General features: G+C 37.9%; 1 protein-coding gene across 13 annotated transcripts in view; it reads right to left on the minus strand.

The window, feature by feature from the left end:
* Nucleotides 1-2,332: 2,332 nt before the first annotated feature.
* The window catches only part of LOC105225451 (retrovirus-related Pol polyprotein from transposon 297), a 332,389-nt gene continuing 315,900 nt past the window's right edge, over nt 2,333-18,821 (minus strand). For all 13 annotated transcript variants that reach the window (XM_049450368.1, XM_049450363.1, XM_049450341.1 and 10 more), the window contains one exon: nt 2,333-4,485. In XM_049450368.1, coding sequence (XP_049306325.1) covers nt 4,169-4,485 — 317 coding nt within the window. In that variant the 3' untranslated portion in view covers nt 2,333-4,168. The remainder of the gene's footprint in view (nt 4,486-18,821) is intronic.

Genomic DNA, 18,821 nt, shown 5'->3' on the forward strand with positions numbered 1-18,821 from the left:
CCATAACATCCTTCAAGATGGTATTGGCTGAGCCTTTCGATATGCCAACTTCATCAGCAAGGTCTCTAATTATTAATTGACTAATTGTTTCAACACCAAATCTTTGATTTGTTGAACGTGAGCTTCGTCGGTTGAAGTTGATGGTCGCCCTGGACGCTCTTCATCTTCGACACGTTCCCGGCCGGTTTGGAACTCACTATACCGCTTGTAAACATTTTATTTAGACATAGCCGTATCACCAAAGGCTTTCTGTATATATCTTTACGCCATTTTCCAATAACTAAATCCCCTGAGCTGGTAACTTAATTATCAATTATATCGATGAATGAATACATTATTTTGCGCCCAAAAAATTATGCAGATAGCAACAAGCCAAAACAATGGTTTCAGCTTTTTTCGGCTCGACGGAAATGGTGGTTTGTAGAACACCAAAGCGCGATACTAATATTTAACCTGTAGTTAAAGATGCGTTCTTTGCTCGTGAGATTGGTGCCAGGATAGGGTTTCAAAAGGTTTTCATGCATTTGAAAAGCATTATCTCCAATAAAAACATATGGCAGAACTTTATTGCTATTTGGTAGTTGCGATGATGAGGGATTTGTAAACATTTGTTGTAAATTGCTTTCCCGAAATCGGTTTTTTTTTTATAACACCACCATCAGAAATGCGCCCAATTGTACCAACATCCGAAACTATAAAGTCATAATTTGCATTCACAGTTGCCATGAGAATAATACTAAAAAATTTCTTGTAATTATAGTAGAATGATCCTGAGTTTGGAGGGTTTTTATAGCAATATGCTTTCCGTCCAATGCGCCTATTCCACTTGGAAAATTCCAAAGTTCATAAAATTCTTTTGCAATTGATCTCCATTCCGATTCTGACTTTCTAATACTTAAATAAATATTAATTAATATGTAAATTAAAATATGTGTATTTTTATTTCTTTATCATTTCAGAATATTATTAAGGAAACTGTTCTAAAAGAAAATAAAAGAAAAGCAGATGCTACGATGTTTTATTAGAAATTGCCACGAAACTTTTTGCAATCAAGAGTACCACAACAACAATAACAGACTCCTGGGCTTATACCGGATGGCTCCACAGCATCGGATTTTATGCGAAAAATTTGTGGAAGACATTTTGTTAGAGAGACAGATGGGAATACTGCAGCGAAATTGCACCGTCATAATCTCAAATATCCCATTTTTCTTCAAATTTAACTGAATAATTTTTCATTATGAACAAATTTAATTTATTAAAGAAAAGTAGTAATATGTATAAAATAAAAAGTTATAATAAAACATAATCGGAATTGAAATTCTTTATTTATTGATATAATAATTGAGATTATAACTTACCTTTATAAATGCTGAAAGCGACGAAATAATTGCCTTACAAGTTTCAATAACAATCAATCCAAGGGATCTAGGAGAAATTGCAGCTATGAATTTAAGATCTTCAAATTTATATCCAGACGCCAAATATCTCAATGTTGCTGACAAACGCATGTTAGCTGGTATTGCTTCTCGCATCACTGTATTTTTTTTTTTTAATTAATGGCTCCACCTTGGTTAATAGTTCATTAAATGTGTCGCAATCCAGCAAAAGTTACAATATTTTGTTTTGCCGGATATTTGTAATTCTGCGAGAAGATTTTCATGTGTAAACTTATTACGCTGTTTGTACCAATTTTTTATCCACTCTGCCTTCTTCTTTTCCAATTTATTTATTTTTTTTTTCATAAGAACTGCAACACATGCCAAAAACAGATCATCATCATCCGACGCTGACATGATGACCGTTCGCTACGAGTTCAAAACCATTGTGGAAACCTGCAAGTAACAAATCCTATCTTTTTCACCCCTACATATGCAGGCGAAAGCTTATAGAATGACAGAAATTACATTAAGAATGCTATATAATGAGGGAGACACAGGGCCAAGACCAGGTACTTCATTAGGGCTTCTTAAATATTCTACTACTAAAACGGCCAAATGCCTTAAAATGGGCAAGAGGGTGTTGCCGTGTTATGCAATACAATTTATTACATTTAAGTACGTTTTTATTAAATTATCAAATATACTTCGATTATTAAAATTCATAAAGATTAAATTTACCTAGCTTTAATAAAAATTTTATTTATTGTATCAAAATATTTGAGTGAAAAGAGAGTAGAAGCGAGTGGAGAAATAGCGTATCGAAGACAGTTATTAAAAAATGCATTTACGTCATGTACATATTTGAACGAGTACAATAGTAAAGTTGTTAAAAACAAAAACAATGAAGATATTTGTATATGACAAGATGTATAATATAAAACAATTGTACATTTATTTGAGACATATTTTATTTATATAAGAAGTTAAACAATATATGTACATACTGAGCATACTGTACATACTATGCTCTTAAACTAAATTACATTATTTTGGCTATCATTAGGTCATATGGCTAAAGTTTTGCGTAATGTTTTATGGACTGCCAATGACAAAATATTCGATTGCATAATTTAGAAATAATTAAAACTTTAGCGGTAATAAGATGTAAACCTAGGTTTTGTGAAATTTTAGCCATAAAAGCTTGTCTCAAATATGTAATGTTATTTCTGAAAAAAATATTCAATCAAAGTTTAAAAACATGTAATATCAACAAATGACGAGGGTTTAGAACTAGGTAACGTAAGCATTAGATCAAACCGCCACATGTAAATATAAACAATATAATATGTACTTATTACTAATTAGTACATCGCAATTCGCAAAGTTTTGAACATTAATTCAAATATATCCCAATGATTATGACACAAATGTATGAAATCAGCTGCAATATGGGTATTGATGGAGTTTCCGGTCATTTTCACTTAGTTTTACAGATCAGGTTTTGGGTGGTGAAAATGGACTAAAAATTTTTTAATAAATATATAATCAAGAAAAATTTCTATATATACATTTCGATATTGCAATTTGAAAAATCTTTTAGTAAACTAAAAAAGTCCTTATGCTGATATTAAATATATTTGTAAAGAAACATCAAAAATCACCAGGAAAAAATCTGTATATAGCTACATCAAATATTAAAAATTTTCTTTTTTTTTTGAATTTTAGTATTTCATTGGTCCACTTTGGAAATTAATAACTACTAGTACAGTCGGGACAATGAAGTCACCAAATTTTCAGATATATCGGAAATTTCGGCTGAAGCTCGAGTAAAAGCAGTTTTTAGGGTTTCATTGCTGCTGCTGATGTTACATTTGCGTATTTTCTATTATTCAACGTCCCAAACATGTGATTTATGGCACCCCAAACCATAACGCAGCCTCTTCCATATTTGACTGTAGGTGTAATATTCTTCACGTCAAGCGCAGTACTTGATTTACTCCAAATTAATATGAACCATCACTTTCAAAAATATTAAACGAAATAATTAAAAAACACTCGTTTCAAAAAATCCACACCTTTTTACCAGATTTACCCAAATTACAAAATCGAAAGATGCATGCAGACTTTTTTCTTGACTGTAATTTATAAATGATGTGTAATTTATAATTGCACATTTTCTAAGTAATCTGAAGGGAAAATTGGCGACTAATGTGCTAAGAGGTCTGTGGGGTATTTGAGGTGTTCTGATTACAAATTTTACACCTTTTTTACATTTTAATAAAGTGTGGTGGTTTTACCCCTACGCCCCTTGACTTCAAGAAAAGAAATCCCATGTGTTAAAATATTTTTACTACTCGTATCAGTTATAGTTTTAGCTAGATACAGTTTCTAACATCTCAAAATGATTGTAAACTAGTGTAATTAAATAAACATGTAAGACAGTTTACGCAATTGCGGGTTCAGATTTTGAATTGGATTTATTTAGACCTACCAATAAGATATTGTAAATTTAATATTACTTCTTCAAAATGTATTGATCATCAAGCTACTAGACACATGGTGAGTTTTGGATCTTACTCATGTTGCAGAAGTTATTCCAGATTACCTAGACTAGATATTAAAAATAAGTTATTAATACACCTAAAAGCACTTTTATATTCGGTAAAATTTTAATGAGTCTTTAAAATTTCTTCTTTTTTTCTGGTAAATCGCAAATGTATTAACGCGCACTGTTGGATGTACTTCTCATGTAGAAAATATTTCATACATGCATCTATATATATTGGTTATACAAGACGAGTTGCATCTTTGCCAGCTTGCTTCTTAATTACTACTTTCTCAGACTTCTCTAGTAAACTGATTTGGACATCCTTATTCGCCTTTTTCTTCATGTCCGTCTGATGGCACATATATATACATTTCTTTTTACGTTCTCTTTCAAAATGTAGTTTAACATAATTTATTGGAATAGTTACACATTCATCTGGTGAACCTTCCGCATCAATGAAAACCCCACGCACTAATACTGAATTTGAGCATTTCAGGGCAGCAAGTACAAGGAATGGTATTAGATGTGTTAACCAATAGCTTAGTATTTTATTGTCTGCAAATAAAATAAACGTCACTGAAATAAGTAATGTGTATCCATTTATAGATTTGTATGTATGTACACATGTATGTATGAAATATTTTACATCTTATTAATTTTGTCCTAAAGTCTATAAGCTTTGACATAATTGAAGTTTTCTCAGAGAAACTAACTAAAACATTTAGTCCTTTTGCGTTCAATGGTACTCTACCGCAGCTGGAAGAATCGCAATACGTCGGTGAAATTCAACCAGCAACAAATAAAGAAGTAGAAAATATTATTAAAAGTAGATTTAAACCAAAAAAGGCTACCGGCTTCGACTTAGTGACTGCTGATGTACTAAAAAATCTTACGCGAAAAGCAATGGCAAAGTATCATGGAAAGTATCTGAAATCATAATGGAACAAAAACCTGGCAAAAGCGCACATGAATCCTCGTCCAATTTCACTGTTGCCTATTTTGTCCAAACTACATAAGAAGACTTCAGAACATAATTGAAGAAAAGGGACTTATACCCATTCATCAATTTGGATTTACATAGATATCAACATTCCACAATCAATCAAGTTCATCGAATAACAAGCATAATCGAAGATGCGATGGAAAAAGAGGACAATTGCATAGCTGTTTTACTTGAAGTATCCCAGGCGTTCGATAGAGTATGTCACCTTGGCTTACTTCATAAATTAAGACTTCACCTTCCAGAGTATTTAACAGATCTAGTTGACTCTTATCTGAGCAACCGCTACTTCAGAATCAAGCAGGGACAATCATGTACTACGATACAGCCGATAAAAACGGGTGTACCCCAAGGAAGTGTCCTGGGACCACTCTTATACATTTTGTTTGCTATAGACATGCCTACGTCGCCAAACTGCGCAATCGCCAAATTTGCAGATGATACCTGCATCATTATGACCGGCTAAAATTAAGTCGAGTCGTCGCACAGAATGCTATCTTCACTAAATCAAATTGTAGAATGGACACAGAAATGGTTCATTACTCAAAACGAGTTGAAGTCTATCCATATAAACTTCACTAACAAAAGTTTTACTTACATCCCTCTACATATTAGAAATGAAGTAATCCCGTAATCTACCTCGGTGAAATATCTTGGTATGACGTTGGATGCAAAGTTGAATTGGAAGGAGCATATACAAAAAAAGTATCAGAACTAAAACTAAAATACCACAAATTAAACTGGTTGATCGGCATGAAATCACTCTCAACAACATCAAATAAAATCCTAGTCTACAATCAAACCTTGAAACCTATTTGGACATATGAAATTCAACTATGGATATGCGCTGCCCCGTTGTACATCGTAGCGGTGCAAAGATTCCCAAACAAAGTTCTGCAAAAAATGGTAAATGCCCCGTGGTACATACGCAATCAAAATCAAAATCGAAAAGTCAATCGCTAAACAGCATCGAAACATGCAAAAAGGTTACAAAATCATGTAAACACTAAAGCCCGACAATTAGGACAGACTGATAATGGCAGGCGCAGACTGAAAAGAACAACGTTTCATGATCCATTTAGAATCCAAGAAAAAGACAAATATCATTATATAATATTTAGTCGTAAAATTTAGTTCAAAAAAGAAAAGCTTGTTATTACAGCTTTTATTGTTTTACTTCATAAATTGAGAAAAAAGCATGATTTAACCATCATTTATTACGTTTCAATAAAAAAAAAAAAACAAAAAAACCTGTCCACAGTTTCGTCGAACAATGAATGGTGAATTTGTAAGCTAAATTTTATAAAAGTTGTATTCGATCCGACAAATGAGACTTTTGAGCCAAACGAATAAATTTGTGGTCCAACCCTACACTAACAAGCCTTCTGACGCTTGCGTAATAGTGTTATGATTATTTATTTTTGTTTTCTATAAATAACTATAAAGGGCCATTCATATATTACGTCACACGAATCTAAGGACTTTTTAGCCCCTCCCCCCGTCCTTGTCACAAGATGTCACATTTCGAACAATCAAGTCAGTCAAAAAATAATAGATACTTAATTATGCTAATTAAAAATACAAAATTTAATCATATTGTGTCCATGGACTTTTGACCCACTCCTTTATATCATTTATTACTGGCAAATCAGGCACTTCATTTTCGTTCTGAATTTGGATGTCAGGAACATCTTTCGTATCAACATCGTTTTCTTCCATCCATAAAGCAAGATCATCATTCATTAAACAGAGAATCTCTCGGGCACGTCTAGCCGCAATTCTTTGAGAACGAATTTTCGCGATAGGTAACAGCTCTTGCAAGTTATACTTAAGTATTAAAAAAACAAAGATTGTGTTTATAAATGTTTAACATTTTTTGTTTACATATAAATTTCACGTTTGTACATCACAAATTTTGAAATGTGATGTCAAAAAGTTTTTGCTCCTGCCCTTTGTCTCACAATGCCACTTCTGAATGATACCCTCCCCCCTTCAAGGTGTGACGTAATTCATGGATGGCCCCAAACTGATTTTAAGTCTTAAGTTTTAAAATTGTAAAAAGAAAATTCTGTTTTCATTTGTTATTTGGACAATTCTGAAACTTCTAAAACTCGATAAATTTGTTGTTGCTTTTACATGTCATTTTATTGACAAAAGAGCAGATAAATGGCGAATTTAAGAAAGCTAATATACAATTTTGGCAGCACTTGAAAGTATTTTCCCTTTGAGGTTTAGAATTTTACCTAAAAGTGGTTTCATAATGAGTAATCGGACTTTTAATGAATTTTAACATACTTTAGTTTTAAATGATGCAGTTACGTGGATAAAACTATGATACGATGTGGCAAAGTGGTGTGTGTGTGTGGTGAGTCAACGAGTCAAAGTTGTCTAGTGGTAGCTTATCTAGGTGAGGTACCTATCTATATATAGGGTGATTTTTTAAGAGCTTGATAACTTTTTTTAAAAAAAAACGCATAAAATTTGCAAAATCTCATCGGTTCTTTATTTGAAACGTTAGATTGGTTCATGACATTTACTTTTTGAAGATAATTTCATTTAAATGTTGACCGCGGCTGCGTCTTAGGTGGTCCATTCGGAAAGTCCAATTTTGGGCAACTTTTTCGAGCATTTCGGCCGGAATAGCCCGAATTTCTTCGGAAATGTTGTCTTCCAAAGCTGGAATAGTTGCTGGCTTATTTCTGTAGACTTTAGACTTGACGTAGCCCCACAAAAAATAGTCTAAAGGCGTTAAATCGCATGATCTTGGTGGCCAACTTACGGGTCCATTTCTTGAGATGAATTGTTGTCCGAAGTTTTCCCTCAAAATGGCCATAGAATCGCGAGCTGTGTGGCATGTAGCGCCATCTTGTTGAAACCACATGTCAACCAAGTTCAGTTCTTCCATTTTTGGCAACAAAAAGTTTGTTAGCATCGAACGATAGCGATCGCCATTCACCGTAACGTTGCGTCCAACAGCATCTTTGAAAAAATACGGTCCAATGATTCCACCAGCGTACAAACCACACCAAACGGTGCATTTTTCGGGATGCATGGGCAGTTCTTGAACGGCTTCTGGTTGCTCTTCACCCCAAATGCGGCAATTTTGCTTATTTACGTAGCCATTCAACCAGAAATGAGCCTCATCGCTGAACAAAATTTGTCCGAAAAAAAAAAAAAACCGAACACTGATTTTGGTAATAAAATTCAATGATTTGCAAGCGTTGCTCGTTAGTAAGTCTATTCATGATGAAATGTCAAAGCATACTGAGCATCTTTCTCTTTGACACCATGTCTGAAATCCCACGTGATCTGTCAAATACTAATGCATGAAAATCCTAACCTCAAAAAAATCACCCGTTAGAACCCACTTCCAGAAACGTTCTAGACATAATACTTCACACAAGTACAGATACATTGGTAGAAAACTGGAGGTTGCTAAGCACACCGGCGTTCTCTGACCATAGGTACATCTACATCTTCATTAGATCGACGGCGATACACTCAGGAAAGTAGTATCTAAAATCCTAGCTATGAAGGCAGTAGCGCGGTAAACTTTCCCGAATCCATTCTTTGTCAAGAGATGCTCCACGAGCGTTGTTTTCAAACGCCCTTTCAGTATTCAATACCAGTGCAAAGAGTGCCATTTTCTACTGGTAGTGGGGAATAAACTGTTAACGAACTTACCACTTCAACTGCTAACGAAAGCCGCATATGCGGACAACATTGCTACTTTAATGAATACAGATAATTAGCAGTATTATGACCACCCCTCTCAATACAATCCAGAATTGGGCATCGTAAGTGGGTCTGGAGTTGATCCCAGAGACTCTGGATCTGCTTGTGTTCACAAGGAAGTACAAAATTCCTCTATGGAGGTTTCCTTCAATAAATGGGACACAACCCTCTCTCATGGACTACCCCAAGTACCTTGGCATAGTCTTGGACAGCAAACTGCTGTGTAAGCACAATAAAGAAGAAAGAGTGAGAAAGGCTTGAAATGCTTATTTGCAAGTAGGAAGATGCCCGGCACAGCTATTCTTAGATCAATTCTGTTCTAACGTGTAGTAGTATGGTGGATAGGCGTACGGAAATCCACCTATCAGAAGCCAATAGAAGGGGTTTAGAGGCTCGCTGCTGGATATGCTGTCCAGGATTACGCATAAGGCATCCTTTTAAGTTACTGGATCACTGCAGTATTTTTCAAGCTGAGATCTTTGCTATTGTGAACGCCGGCTGAGGAGCTGGCGTCTAATGTACCCGTAAGTAATTCCAGAGTCAATATCTACGTAGACATCTAAGTAGTAATCAAGGCAGTAACCTGGTATCACATATCGGACAAAAGTGTCTTGGGAAGCAGGGCATTAGTGTAAAGTGTTGCCAGAAGCAAGCAACTTATCTTCTACTGGGTGCCAGGTAACAAAGAGAGCAATAAAATTGTAGACAAAATTGCCAAAAATTATGTACCGCTATCACGCGGAAAAAAGGGTTAACATTGGTAAACCAATGCATTGTCTATACGACGATCTGGACATTATTAAAAATGACGGAACGAGCTATCTGCGTGCAAAACGGCAAAAATTATGTGCAAAACAGTAGAAAAGTACTAAAAATTCTTACTGACACTCGACAAAAATTACTGTAAGAACATGATCGGAATACTAACTGGTCACTGTCTGTTGACGACACACGCCTGCAGAATGGAGCTGACAGATCGAAATGACCGCAGAAAATGCCAAGAGCATGACACTAGAGAAACAACTGATCATCATTTGTGCACTTGTACGGCATTGACAAAATTACGCTGTAAACATTGGAGTGTCCCCCGGTATGATACCCTGGAAGAGATATCAATAGTCCACAGAGTCTGATGAAATTCGCGTTAAGCGCAGGCAACCTAAAGTATGAATACTACTCATGAACCTCGTAACTGAACACCATCCGGTAACTGAAAGGACTAAAACTGGTCTATGCATGGCTCATTGGCCTATCAGAGTAACCTAACTTAACCTATATGGGTGCAGGGTCAAGTTTGCGCCTAATTTGGCACGAAGATACACTGTTATCAGTAAAACAAGCTCTTTAATTTCATTGAGAAAACTCACGTGTTGGCCGATTTATGAGGTATAAAGTCAGCCGGAAGTACTAAAATCTTTATATTGAGTATATGGGAACTAAGTGGAGTATTGACCTGATTTAATCCATTTTCAAGGCACAGACATACCATTGTAAGGAAGCTTTTTGATTTGAACACTGGAAAGTGAAAGAATCAGATGGAATTGAAAATTTTATTTTATGGAAAGTAGGCGTGGTTGTAGTTTTCGACCATTTTAGTACTGTGACGTGAAAAACGTCATCCCGAGGATCTGATTTCACTAGATTATATGCATATGAGATGTAGACCATGGTACGGATTTAATTCTCATTCAGCGCTAAACCTAATAATTTTCAAGCAAACTTGTCAATTTATTTTTTTTTAAATTACATTTTGAACAACCTGAATTGTATTAATTCGCTTAGGTTTACTCGAGAACATATTTTGATGCAATTTTTAATATAAATAATACTCACTGACCGATACATTCGGTATAAAACGTGTTAGAAAATGAAAATTATTACATGTAGCATGTTAAAAGTAAATTAAAAAAAAAAACGCTCGAAATTCGGGCTTCTAAACCATTAATTATTCCTATTATATTGTTACAAAAGTAGTATTAAGTTGTATTTGTATTACTATATGCATCCCTGATTATGAACAATAGCTGTAGGTATATGGAATAGCATTTATCTTGTTGTAGACATCTGGCGCCACGACTGTCTGCTTGTCGAAACAATAGACATCTGGCGCCGCACTGTCTGCTTGTCTAGTTAAACAATTGCTGAGTCTGGCGCCGCGACTGTCTGCTTGCGTCTGGCGCCGTATAGCCGTATGTTCTGGTAATTTCCAGACGCGATATTCTAGAAGGACACGTCGGCATCAGCGAGAAGTGCGTGGCTATGTAAGCCGTGCCGTGGCCAACGTAATCAATCAGTGCTAAGAGTAAACTGCTATAGTGTAGACGAGTTGTGAAATAAAGAGTTGTTGAATTAAATTAAACAGTGTTGATTTTATTTGTCAATCCAGAGATACGAACCTAACAAAGTAAACTAGCAAGAGTAAATTCGTAACAATTGGTGTCAGAAGTGGGATTGTCAAATAATCCAAATTCAAGATGGTTAAATTCGGAGAATTGAGAATTCAGCAATTAAAAAAGGAACTGGAGGAGCGTAATTTGCCGATAAGCGGGCAAAAGGCGGATCTGCAGGCACGATTACGTGAAGCAATGGAAGCGGATGGAATTAATGTGGACGAGTTCGAATTTGTTGGGCCAGAAACTTCTACGAAGGTAGAAGAAAAAGTAGAAGAACAACGAACATCATCAAATGTGGACATGAACATGCTGTTAGTGGCTATTAAGCAAATGGCAGAGAATGCAGTGCAAACAGAAAATCGTCTGGCACAGCAAATAGCTGAAAATACATCACAAATAGCAGACAATGCAGTGCAAACCGAAAATCGTCTGGCACAGCAAATAGCTGAAAATACATCACAGTTAGAGTCTCGCCTTACACAACAACATCGTTTGGTACAACAGATTACGGAAAATACTACACAACTACAAAAACAAGTGCAAGAGAAATTTTCAAAATTTGAAGACGAATTAAGCACTTTAAAAAATGACGAAGAAAATTTAAAAGCAGAAGTTCTTCAATTAAGTAATCGTGTGTGAGAACTGCAACTGCATGGCCCTGCACCATCAACAAATAATCAAAGATTGAAGGCACCCACATTCGATGGAAGTATTCCATTTCAAATTTTCAAACTTCAGTTTGAAAAGACAGCAACGGCCAATAACTGGAATGCAGCGGACAAAGTGGCGTCCTTATTTGTATCATTGAAAGGACCTGCGGCAGAAATCCTTCAGACTATTCCAGACTGTGAACGGGACAACTATGAGGCATTGATGAGTGCGATAGAAAGACGTTATGGTAGTGAGCACCGGAAACAAATATACCAGATCGAACTGCAAAATAGGGGTCAGAAGATGAACGAGTCATTGCAAGAGTTCGCAACTGAAATACAACGACTGGCTCATTTGGCAAATGCAGATGCACCTGTGGATTACATTGAGAGGGTGAAAATTCAAAGTTTCATAAATGGAATTCGTGATGTGGACACCAAACGCGCCACATATGCATTGCCAAAAAGAACGTTTGCTGAAACAGTTTCGCACGCCCTCACACAGGAAACAGCTTCGCTTCTAAGTAAACCAGCACACAAAGTACAAAGGGTTGAAATGGAACAACCGGCGCTGATGGAAGAAATATTGAAGACTCTGAAGACAATTGCTGCACCGCGAGTAAATACAACAGGCAGATGTTTCAACTGTGGAAAAGCGGGTCACTTTGCCCGAAATTGCAATATAAAAGTAAACCCATCAAAACGGAAACAACCAACAGATAACGAGGACGGAGCATCCACATCTCACAAGTCGTTAAACTAAAACGGAACAGTTCAAAGGGGCGTGAGCTGGTTCCCACAACTATTTGCCCCGCCATCTCGATATCACAAATAGGTCGCCATGACAACAATCTTACTATCAACGGCATCGTAAATGGACGACTGTCAACGCTTACTTTGGATACTGGTGCCACACATTCAATCATCCGACCGGATGTGGTAAGAGGAACGGTTGAACCATTAGTCGGTTGCAAGCTTCGAACGGCCACCGGGGAGGAAGCAGCTGTCGCGGGAAAAGTGTTTTGCGAAGTGATGATTGGTACCCTGGAAGTTAATCACACCTTCATCGTAGCAGAAATCACGGATGAAATTATAATGGGAGTAGATTTCATGATTGATCACGGGGTTACTTTGGATTTAAACAAGCAAATGCTGTTTTGCCAGAACATGGAGATGCCTATAAACACCGGATATGTGACCAACGTTGAAAGTAAGAGGGTGATTGTTGATGATAATCAGAGTATTCCACCAAAATCTGAGGCGATTGTATGGGCTAAAGTGAATGGAGGAGGTGGGACTGAAGAATTGTGGATTGTGGAACCAACAAAAATAGATACACCCATATTGGTAGGAAGAACGCTTGTGAAAATTAGAGAAGACGCCACCATTCCGGTCAGAGTAGTGAATGAATTCAACACGCCTATAAGTCTGAAGAAAGGAGCAGTAATTGGACAGTGCCAGAATATAAGTGCAATAGCACGATGCGAACGGTCACAACAGAAACCTACTATTGAGCCACAGCAGATAAGTCCTACACTCCTAAACAATTTGCTGAACGAACTGCATGGAAATGAAAAATTAAAAGCAGAAAAACTATTAGAAAAATACGCATCCATATTTGCAAACGAAGGAAACACAGGAAGAACAGGCATTGTCAAACATCGCATAAATACTGGAGACGCTAAACCAATCCGACAAGCTCCGCGTAGGGTTCCACTAGCAAAACGTGAGGATGCTAACAAAATTATTGAAGACATGCACAAAAACGGTGTAATCGAACCTTCAATAAGTCCATGGAGCTCACCTATCGTCTTAGTTAAAAAGAAAGAAGGTAGCACCCGTTTCTGCGTAGATTATAGGAAGTTGAATGATGTCACAAAGAAAGACAGTTATCCTCTACCAAGAATCGACGATACATTAGACACCTTGTCTGGAGCGAAATGGTTTTCTACATTAGATCTACAAAGTGGATATTGGCAAGTCGAGATCGATGAACGTGACCGTGAAAAGACCGCTTTCAGTATGGGCGACGGGTTATGGGAATTCTCTGTGATGCCATTTGGGTTATGTAATGCGCCTGCAACGTTCGAGCGACTGATGGAACATGTGTTAAAAGGACTCAACTGGAAGACATGTTTGGTGTATCTTGATGACATTATCATCATGGGAAAAAGTTTTGATGATCATCTGAAAAATCTAGAGGAAGTCTTTCAGCGAATAGCATCAGCCGGATTACGCTTGAATCCCAAAAAGTGTTCATTATGGAAGAAGCAGGTCACATATCTCGGACATAAAGTGTCAACTGAGGGAATTCACACCGAGGAAGGAAAAATAAAAGCAGTGAAAGATTGGCCTCGACCCACCAACATTCATAAACACCGCAGCTTCCTCGGCTTATGCACGTATTATCGCCGTTTCGTACCTGGATTTGCGAACGTGGCTAGAAGTTTACATGATTTAACAAAGAAGAATCGCCCGTTTGTATGGCAGTTGGAACAAGAAAAAGCGTTTGAGCAGCTTAAGGAACTACTTTGTACGGCGCCGATGTTGGCTTATCCAATACCTGGAAAGAAATTCATCCTGGATACAGATGCGAGCGCTTATGGAATTGGAGGTGTCCTGTCTCAGCTCATCGACGGACAAGAAAGTGTAATTGGGTATTACAGCAGAGTGCTCGGGAAACCAGAGAAAAACTACTGTGTGACGCGAAAAGAACTACTAGCTGTGGTGGAATGTGTAAAACATTTCCACAAGTATTTGTATGGACAACGATTCTTGCTGAGGACTGATCATGCAGCATTAAAATGGTTATTAAAGTTTAAGAATCCGGAAGGCCAAATTGCACGATGGATCGAAAGATTACAGAATTACGACTTCGAAACGGAACATCGAAAGGGGATTCACCACAAAAATGCGGATGCATTATCACGTCGCCCTTGTCCACTGGAATGTAAACATTGCTCCAAATCAGAAGGAAAAGAAGGTATAATCGACGTGCGATTACTGAATATAGAACCTGAAGATGATTGGACTCCTCACCGCATCAGAATCAATCAGCTGGAGGACCCTGATCTTGCAAAGCTGGTAATGGCCAAAGAAAATGGGGTACGACCACCAAAGGAACAAATAAGTAGCGAGAGTCCAACTGCAAAAGCATATTGGGCCCAATGGAACAGCATAAACCTCGTTAATGGATACCTTCATCGTACCTGGGAAAGCGAAGATGGCAAACATTCTCGTCTGCTGATCATAGTACCGAAGTCCATGATCCCGAAAGTATTGAAAGAATATCACAATGGACCTAGTGGAGGGCACCTTGGAATTACAAAAACTATAGAGAAGATTAAACAACGGTTCTACTGGATCGGCTGTCGAGATTCCATAGCAGAATGGATAAGTAATTGCGTAGAGTGCATGGCAGCTAAAGGTCCTAAAGCCAAAAGTCGCGGTAGGCTACAACAGTACAACGTGGGATCACCATTTGAACGAGTCGCAATGGATGTTGCAGGTCCGTTCCCAACCAGTACGGCCGGAAACAAATATCTACTGGTTGTCATGGACTATTTCAGTAAATGGCCAGAAGTATATGCCTTACCAAACCAGGAAGCGAAGACCGTAGCCGAAGCGTTTGTAGAAAATTGGATAACAAGGTTCGGAGTGCCCGTCGAATTACACTCAGATCAAGGCAGAAATTTCGAATCTTCCATTTTCCAAGAAGTCTGTACATTATTGGGCATCCACAAGACACGGACAACAGCGTTACACCCACAATCAGATGGGATGGTAGAGAGATTCAACCGAACGCTCGAAGAACATCTGCGGAAAATCGTTGATAAAGACCAACGGAATTGGGACAAGCGCATCCAGATGTTCCTGCTGGCGTATCGTTCAGCGAAGCACGAGACAACTGGTTACACGCCGGCAAAGATTATTTTCGGATCTGATCTGCGACTCCCTGCTGATCTTAAGTTTGGAACGAATCCTACAGCTGTAAGAAATGATGGAGATTATTGTTCTGCCTTAAAGGAAGAAATGAATGAATTGCATCTAATGGTAAGACAGCATACGCATCTGATGAGCAATAAGATGAAGGACCGGTTCGATCAAGCGGCAAATTCAAAAGGTTTTGAAGAAGGTGATCTGGTCCTGTTGTACAATCCACTTCGAAAGAAAGGCTTGTCCCCGAAACTGCAGACAGCCTGGGAAGGACCCTATATGGTGATGAAACGACTTAATGACGTGGTATACCGCATACAAAGAAATGGAAAAGCACGATGTAAAATGAAAGTAGTACATTTGGAGAGGCTCGCCCCATTTGGTTCAAGAGGATTTGTGCCTAATCGGGACGATTAGGCTTTAGTGGAGGGCAGTGTTACTAAAGTAGTATTAAGTTGTATTTGTATTACTATATGCATCCCTGATTATGAACAATAGCTGTATAGGTATATGGAATAGCATTTATCTTGTTGTAGACATCTGGCGCCACGACTGTCTGCTTGTCGAAACAATAGACATCTGGCGCCGCACTGTCTGCTTGTCTAGTTAAACAATTGCTGAGTCTGGCGCCGCGACTGTCTGCTTGCGTCTGGCGCCGTATAGCCGTATGTTCTGGTAATTTCCAGACGCGATATTCTAGAAGGACACGTCGGCATCAGCGAGAAGTGCGTGGCTATATAAGCCGTGGCAGCGCCAACGTAATCAATCAGTGCTAAGAGTAAACTGCTATAGTGTAGACGAGTTGTGAAATAAAGAGTTGTTGAATTAAATTAAACAGTGTTGATTTTATTTGTCAATCCAGAGATACGAACCTAACAAAGTAAACTAGCAAGAGTAAATTCGTAACAATATGTAACATGTAGTTGTTTGGTGTTTTTATACTTTTGCAACATTTTGTTACAGAGTATTATTGTTTTGTTCACACAACGGTTTTGTGCATCACCTACAATTATCCGCGATAGATATAGAGTTATACAAGTATATATATGATCATGATCACGAGACGAGTTGAAATTCGGGTGACTGTCTGTCTGTCCGACTATCCGTCCGGGCAAGCTGTAACTTTTGCAAAACTTGGGATATCTTGACACATCTAGGTGGACCAATTCTCTGGCAAAAAAGTAAGTTCGTAGTTCACAAAACGCCATTAACAGAAAAAGTATAAAGTATTATAACGAAGCAGTAAATTAAGATTTAGAATTGTAATTTAACATAGGGTATCGCTGTGGCAAGAGGAACCTATTTTCCAAAAATATTGAAAAAGTGGGCCTGGCTTCGGCTTCTAATAAATTTCACCTTGTCGTGGCGAAGGGGCGTAAGTAATAGTAAAGTGTACATCCCAAAGGAAACGCACTCTACTCTTACGAACTAAGAGGGCCACCTCATAATTCCTACAATGGTGATATAGATGAATTAACCGCTGATCGCGGCAAAAACATCCTGAGATGCATCAAGCAGCAGAACAAAGCTATACATAGATATATAGATGAGTGGCAGATGATCAAGGAGGAAAAAGCCAATAAAGCAGGCAGACCAATTCTGGTGGCTATTTGCGAAGGGTCCATCGAGGCTCTTAAGAAGACTGACTGCAAAATCAGCTTCGGAATTCGCAAGGCCAGGCTAAAAATCTTCCAAGGCGACAAAGCGGCTGACGAAGGCGACACGGAAGAGGTGGACGACAGATTAACCTGCAGCACTCGAAGTGTGCTACAGCAAATCTGACAACCCTCATAAACGAGAGGGGCATCGACATGACTCTAATACAGGAGCCCTGGCTTAATGAAAACACCGTCCAGGGCTGAACAGGAATAGCTGTAACATTTTTTACACACGAAACAAAGGTAAACTTAGGGCATGCATTCTTATCAATAGAAGTATAAATGCATTTCTTTGTCCTAATTACAGAACAGCAGATACCACAGTGGTAAAGGTGGAACAAAAGGAAAATCATTTCTTTTTGGTTTCAGCCTACATGGCCCATGACGTGGACATACCTCCGTCACCACTTATGACTCTAGTAGAGGACAACAGAAAGGAAGATGTCCTAATAGTATAGCAAAAACATCAGAGGTGAGTCACTCTTACAATATATTCGGAATAGCAATTTAAGTATATGCAACAAGGGCGATAAGCCAACCTTTATTTTCCCAAGCTTTGATAGGTTTTCGAAATGCGAGGAGGTGCTGGACCTCACGTTATCAGCAGACACAGACAGTTTCGTTGGGGATAACTGGAGGATATCCGATGAGTCTTCCATGTCGGATCACTCCTGGATACTCTTCAACATCCGCAAGAAATAGAGTACTCCTCTCAAATATCGGAACCCTAGAAGAGCAGCATGGGAAAAATTTACCAGTATAGAAACAAAATGCCTTGCAAAAGGAGGCAATAAGAGTATCAGTAATCTTCAGGAACTAGATTTAGAAGTAGAGAAGTTAGAAAATATCTTACAACTACTACAACTTCCCATAAATCCACACCGCTAACAGTTCTGAAAAAGAGAAAGTCTCTCCCTTGGTGGAACAGCGAGGTCAAGAATTTGAGAACATAACTAAGGAAAACGTTCAATGAATGTTTTAAAACCAAAATCTGTCAATCATATAACTATATGAAAAGATACAAAAAAAGCAATTAGGAAAGCTAAAAATTATTCACGGCGATCCTTCTGCACATCGATAGAAAGTTGCAGAGAAACCGTAAGGCTGAGCAAAATGCTATCCAAAGAACATACTAATACTTCCCACATTAAGGCTGAAGGAAATGCTATAAATAATTTTAGACGTAAATATAAACCTCACCTCCTTTATGTTGAAGGTATTTGAAAGGTGGCATAGATGACACTGTGTGCAGATGGATACAATCGATGCTTGAGAATCGAAAGATTATAGCAAGCATCAAACGGCGATGCAACACAAACAAGTTGTGTGAGTAGAGGGACGCCTCAAGGAGTAGTCCTCTCCCCGCTTCTATGAGTTGCAGTACTGAACGAAATACTACTCCAAATAAACGGTGGAGGAGTAAAAGCAATGGCATATGCAGACGATATAGTGTTGTTGGTATCAGGCATGTTTCATTCAACAGTCAGCGAGATTATGGAAAAAGCGTTACGAATGTTAA

The sequence above is a fragment of the Bactrocera dorsalis genome, chromosome 1 (genome assembly GCF_023373825.1).
Source record: "Bactrocera dorsalis isolate Fly_Bdor chromosome 1, ASM2337382v1, whole genome shotgun sequence".
In the NCBI taxonomy this organism is placed as follows: domain Eukaryota; kingdom Metazoa; phylum Arthropoda; class Insecta; order Diptera; family Tephritidae; genus Bactrocera; species Bactrocera dorsalis.